We start from the raw sequence: 5,474 nt of genomic DNA, 5'->3' as shown, positions 1-5,474 counted from the left end.
GGCTCGCGGCGCGATGCTCCAAATCAGCTGAGAGCTCGCGGGCAGCCTGGGCTCGGTGTGGTTGTCAGACAGGACGGGAGTTTGCCCTGGAGGGGCAATTAATTAAAAAAAAAATAAATAGCCAGACGTGTGAGGTTTCTGCAACTGGGTCTCTGTGTCACCCTCTTGTTCTGTTACGGTTGTTGCCGAATCTCCAGGGTGTACCAAGAACTCCCTGTGCTCTGGTCGGTTTTAGTTTGAAATTTTGAGTATCGAGCACTGATTTTTGTTAAAAAGAGTTAATATTTAATTACATTGAAATTTTCATTTTTCTTTGATGTCGGAAAGCTAAAAAAAAAAGGTTATTGCATTTTAATTTTGGACTTTTTCCTCTCCTGTTTCCTGTCCCTTATCATGTCCTTCCCTGTTTTTCTTGGTGACATCAGAAAGCAAAGCAAAACACAAAATGTTCCTTTTCCTTCCACATGTAGCCAAAATGCAACATTTTGAACGGGCTCCAAGTACCTATTTTTTCAGAGGAAGGCAGAGTTAGAGAAGGCGATCGTATATTATGTATTTTAATGGGACTGCAACAGGCAGATACTACGGCACAACGGTCTTCTGTATAACAGGGCAGGGGCAGCAGCTGTCACCTGGGATGCACCGGCAGCCCCTGTGGTATTCAGACAGGAGCTACTGCTGTGGATTTTGCTTTCCAATGGATGTATGTTGAGGGATGAGCAAAGCGTGGCTGTGTTGACAGCTGAAGGTCCAACAGTGCTGGTCACAAACTGGCCAGGACTGGGACCCCAAGGCTTGGAGCTCCCTGAAGGGCAGCTTTCCCATGTCCCGGGAAAAGCCTGATGAACTCTGCAGGCATGGGAGGCTGAGAAAACGGCATTGCAGCCAGCGATTCCAGGGACCGAAATGAGAGTATGTGTCCCAAGGCAAATATTATGATCACTTCGCATTTATGGTGTGGTGATGCCTGGAGTCTTCCTCCAGGTATTGGCAATGCTGTGCCCGAACGTGCAGCAGATGCTGTACGCTCGGGGTTTTGCTCAGCTGCCGTCCTGATCCGGGGAGGGTCAGCAACCAAGTGCCATGAGACCGGCCGTGCAATTGTCAGAGTTGGCAACAGCAGGGAGAGCAACGGGGCGAGTTAGTCCAGTAAAGGTGCGATAATGAGCGCTCTCAGCCGTCTGCTTACTACAGCTAGACGAAACGCCCCGATGGGATGAGGTTCAGAGACGCAGGGTCTCAACACCTTGGAGGATGGCCCTGCAGGACAGCCTGTCCTGGCTCCTGGAGGAGAAGAGGCTCTTCATGGTTGACCTCTGAGGGAGTCTCCTGTGTGGCCGGGTTGCTGCGGGATGAGGGACCTGATGCTCTCCCACGTGCACATGCTGAAACGGGACAGGCTTGCTTGGGTGCGAACACGCTGGGGCCTCCCTGCCTCCCTGAAAAAGTGGGGTTGCTCCTTACTTTGTCTTCCACAGCGCATAAGCAACCCAGAAGAAATGCAGCCCTGTCAACACTTTCCTAGTGACATGAGCTTATTTTTTTTCCTGCCTCCCCTGCTGCATTATTCACGACCGTAAAATATTCACCAGCCTCCCCTCTCCCCTGCCCCCCCGCAAAACAACCCCCCAAACAATAATTCAAGCCCTCTTCCTTCCCATGTCTTGCAAAAGGCTAGGAAATAAATTTCTTGCCTTGGGTTGTTTTTAATCGTGCACTTTCGTAGCTAGATTTAATCATGGAGGCAAATTTCACACTGCCTTGAAACGGACCCGTAAACTTAGCTCAGCATCAAATTCCTCCTTCCCAGCCTGCCCTGAGAGCTCTGCTCTGCCGTGTCCCCAGCTTCGCGGGGCTCCGAGGAGGAAAGCTTCGCCACCAGCCAAACCACATTTACAGGGTTTTTCCACCAGAAAGGCCAAAGCTGTACAGCTCGTGCGAGCGTTGTACGACCTCCGCATTGCCACCCGGGAAGGGTCGGATCCTGTCTGGGCCATCCTTCACCAGGCAGGGGGTCCCGGCGAGGCAGGGCGTTGCTCCTGGGGGTAGAGGTGGTGCGGGGGGAAGCAGCGAGCGTCCGCTCGGCCAGGGTATGGGTTTCGTTCGCTTCAGGCATGGGCATTGCAATGGGGAGGAGGGAAGGTGGGAGCCCAAAGTCCCGTACGTTTGCCAGCAGTTGCATGGCCCGTCCCGGGGGACGCTCAGCCAGTTGTCTTTTGTCACGTGGGAGATGACCGCAAGGCACTGCGGCACCCGCCGGCTCCGCGCTGGGTTCACGGTGCTCTCCTCCTGTCCTGGGAGAGCTCAGCCAGCAGACGGGGAAGGAGCCCACCAAGGAGAGGGGGATTGCTGCGCAGCTCAGAGGCTGGGGCAGTGATCTGGGTCTCACGACAGCCTGCTCCTCCGCCGGGTTCCTGCGGTCTCCCCATGGCGCTGGGACTTCCCGCAGGCAGTGCCTTGGCCAGAGAGCAGAGCTGCCGCCGCCACCACCACCTCCCTTTCAGGGGGGCTGCTCAGGTGCTAGGTTTTGCTCCTGTTCGACTCCAGGTGGGCAGGATGATGAGAAAGGTCCAACGTGTGCTTGGAGAGATGCCTCAACCCAGGCAGCAGCGTAGTGATGCTGACGGAGCGTGGACATGTCTGACGAACGCAGATGTGGTGAAATCAGCCTCTGAGCCAGGGACATTAGTTACCACTGGGGAGGACGGGGCACCTGTAGGACATGTTTCGTCCTCTCTCAGGCTGAGCATAGATGGGGCTGCCTGAATTCCCCCAGCAAGGGGCAGTCAGAAGGCGCCCGTGGTGTCTTGCTGTGGTGCATGCCCTGGGAAATGGGTCTGCCTCCATCTCGCAGACCCCAGATGAACCTTTCCCACCCACGGTGAGGTCATCTGGCCACCTTCTTCTTTAGGCATGGGTACATGGTTCCTGGGGGCTTGACTAACAACGCTTCTGCAGCGCAGGACCCTACCGATTTATGGGAAAGGGAAGAATCACCATAAGCTCTTTCTCTTTTTTGCAGATTTAATTTAAAATGACTTATTATCTGGGAAAACGTGCCTCCCCCCCTTGGATAAACATACATTTTAATACATTGCAATGAGCAGAGGGGAAGAGATGGAAGTTTCCATTGACTTTATTTTATTTTTCTAGATTATAAAATATTTAAAATGCATAAATAAAATGCTCCATTGCAAAAATGCTGGTGTGTTTTTCCAAAGCAAGGCGGGGAATGGAACTAAATTGAAATATAACCGTCCAGGGTGATCTCTTAAAGTGAAACCAGTTTCAATGGGATTTAAGTGCCCGCAGTCTCCCTGCTTGAATATTTATGTTCTTATGGAGTGTGACACATTCTTTTTTTTTTTCCACCTTTTTTTTAGTATTGCACGACATAATGAATCAGACTCTTGTAGCCGCCGCAGTGAATTTATGGTGCTACGTATGTGTCATGAATAATGCTGAAGTTTCCTGGTTTTAATGAAATCGGTTCCATTTATGATACTGCCATGTCGCAAGAGTGCGGCAGGAGGCATTGCCCGCACGACGCACCTCTGAGCCTGTGCTGTCAGTAGACACCAGTCGTGACTCTGCCTCCTCTTTGCAAGTGTTGGCTGGAGCCAGGAATAACAAGACCTTGGCTTTTTGTGCGTCTCTGCCTCTCTCTGTCTGTCCTAACACTTCTTAGTCCTAACTTTCAGGCACCTTGTGGCATCCCAAAAGTGGTGTTAGAGCCCTGTGGGGAAATATTACCAGTTGTAACCACATAAATAGCAAATTTTGTGGCATGGGCACGTATCCACCATATATTATAATGATGTGACCGCAGGCACATTGTCACAGCAACGGGATTCAAACCCTGCTTGTCAGAGAAGTCTAATTTTAATGTTCCCCCCACCACTGGCTTTTTGGGGAGTGTTGGTCTGACTATCCAGAAGGCAGACCATCTGCCTTGCTGTTGACCTATCTACTGCAGTTAACCGGGCCACCGCAGTTGCAATCTTCTCAATGGTGAGCGTTTTGTAGATCACCTCCTCTCCAGAAAGCAGAAAGCCCTGCCTCGTCCTGCTGCTGAGCTCCCACACGGCTGCTGTCTCCCAGGCGGTGGCTACCCGTTATTACTGTTGGGTTGCAGAACTGGTGGGTGGTAGCTCCTGCACTGCTCAAGGACTTGGTAAAAGGTGATAATCCCAGGGGATGCTCACGGTGTAATTTTCATTCCGGTTCTTTGCAAATAGGCTTCTGGGACTGCTGCAAAACCTTTCCCCAGGTTGTCACAGCATCAGTGGCAGGGAGTAGACAAAAAATTGCCCACCTAAGAGAAATGAGAGAGGCATATGGTGTCAGATCTCACGTTACAAAGACTGAAATCAGGTGTCACAGCTCGATTCGTTGTACATTAGTCATCGTGGCTTGCTGGTCCTCTGAATGTCTCCTTTCTTGAACTTAGATGTGTAATATATATAACAAGCATGTACGCACCTTGGCAGCAGCCCAGTGTAACACTAGGAGCAGATTTGCTGGGATACCATGTCCAACTCTAGCATTCACCTGTCCTGAGAATGAAAACCTGGGAGACATGCAGAAAGGATGAACATCATCATTTGAGAATTGAGGAACCCACCACACAGTGAGCTGCTGTGAAAGCACCAGTCTCTTTCTTTACATATTCATTTTTAGTAAGAGAACTTGGGAGCCACAGGTTACCTACAGGTGGTAGAGGTGTTTGCAGGTCGCAAGCTGGCCAACTGCACGCAAACTACTTACAACAGACCAGACAGCAGATCAGAGCAGGGGTGGCTCCAGACTTGTGCAGGCTCTGGCTGCTGGCAGAGCCGGGGGGAGAGGTGAGCAGAAGGGAAGGGGATGTATTTGAATTGCCTACAGTAAGTGCCAATTTAAGTGTCATTCCTATATATTTCAATTAATTAAGAGGAAGGTGAAGTTTGGCAGCACTGGCACTCAACACTCGTTGCTCCCTTCACCTTGGAGAGTCGCCCTCAGGCTAAATCATGCAAATATGGTGCTGTCACTCCAAAAGATCCGATCTGCAAGCTCATGGTGCCTGTTTGCTAAAATGTTGTCACTAAATTAAGGCACAAATTGATATCAATCCAACTTCCAGAAGCATCTTGGGTTTTCCACTGAGCATCCTTGTCCAAGAACTGTCCAGAGCCAGTAGGGTCCTCCTATATGGCTCTGGCCCCGCAGAACTGGAGCAGGACACACAAAGAGCATTGTGTTACAGGACTTCCACTGCTGTGAGATGAGAGTGGCCAGGCTCTGCCCAGTTCTACTAATAAGCCCTTTATTTTGACCTGGTTTTTTTTCTGCTGTGATTTTAGGAACACTTCTGGAGCTTGGACAAGACAACAAACAAGATTCCACCGCAGCTTATCTTCCAGATCTGGGACAATGACAAGTTCTCTTTTGATGACTATTTGGGTAAGTCATGAGAGTTTTTTTTGCTCCAT

The 5,474-nt window shown here is 50.5% G+C and overlaps 1 protein-coding gene across 1 annotated transcript in view; it reads left to right on the top strand.

Annotated features, from left to right (window-relative positions):
• Nucleotides 1–1,352: 1,352 nt before the first annotated feature.
• LOC104617070 (dysferlin-like) overlaps nt 1,353–5,474 on the top strand; it is a gene marked incomplete at its 3' end in the record, with an annotated part of 14,575 nt that continues 10,453 nt past the window's right edge. Inside the window, exons 1-2 of the mRNA XM_010282286.1 lie at nt 1,353–1,409; nt 5,346–5,445. Coding sequence (XP_010280588.1) covers nt 1,353–1,409; nt 5,346–5,445 — 157 coding nt within the window. The remainder of the gene's footprint in view (nt 1,410–5,345; nt 5,446–5,474) is intronic.

This window comes from Phaethon lepturus, unplaced genomic scaffold, assembly GCF_000687285.1.
Source record: "Phaethon lepturus isolate BGI_N335 unplaced genomic scaffold, ASM68728v1 scaffold7152, whole genome shotgun sequence".
NCBI lineage: Eukaryota > Metazoa > Chordata > Aves > Phaethontiformes > Phaethontidae > Phaethon > Phaethon lepturus.
Note: the sequence above shows the minus strand (reverse complement) of the source record. Positions and strands in the feature narration are given on the sequence as shown.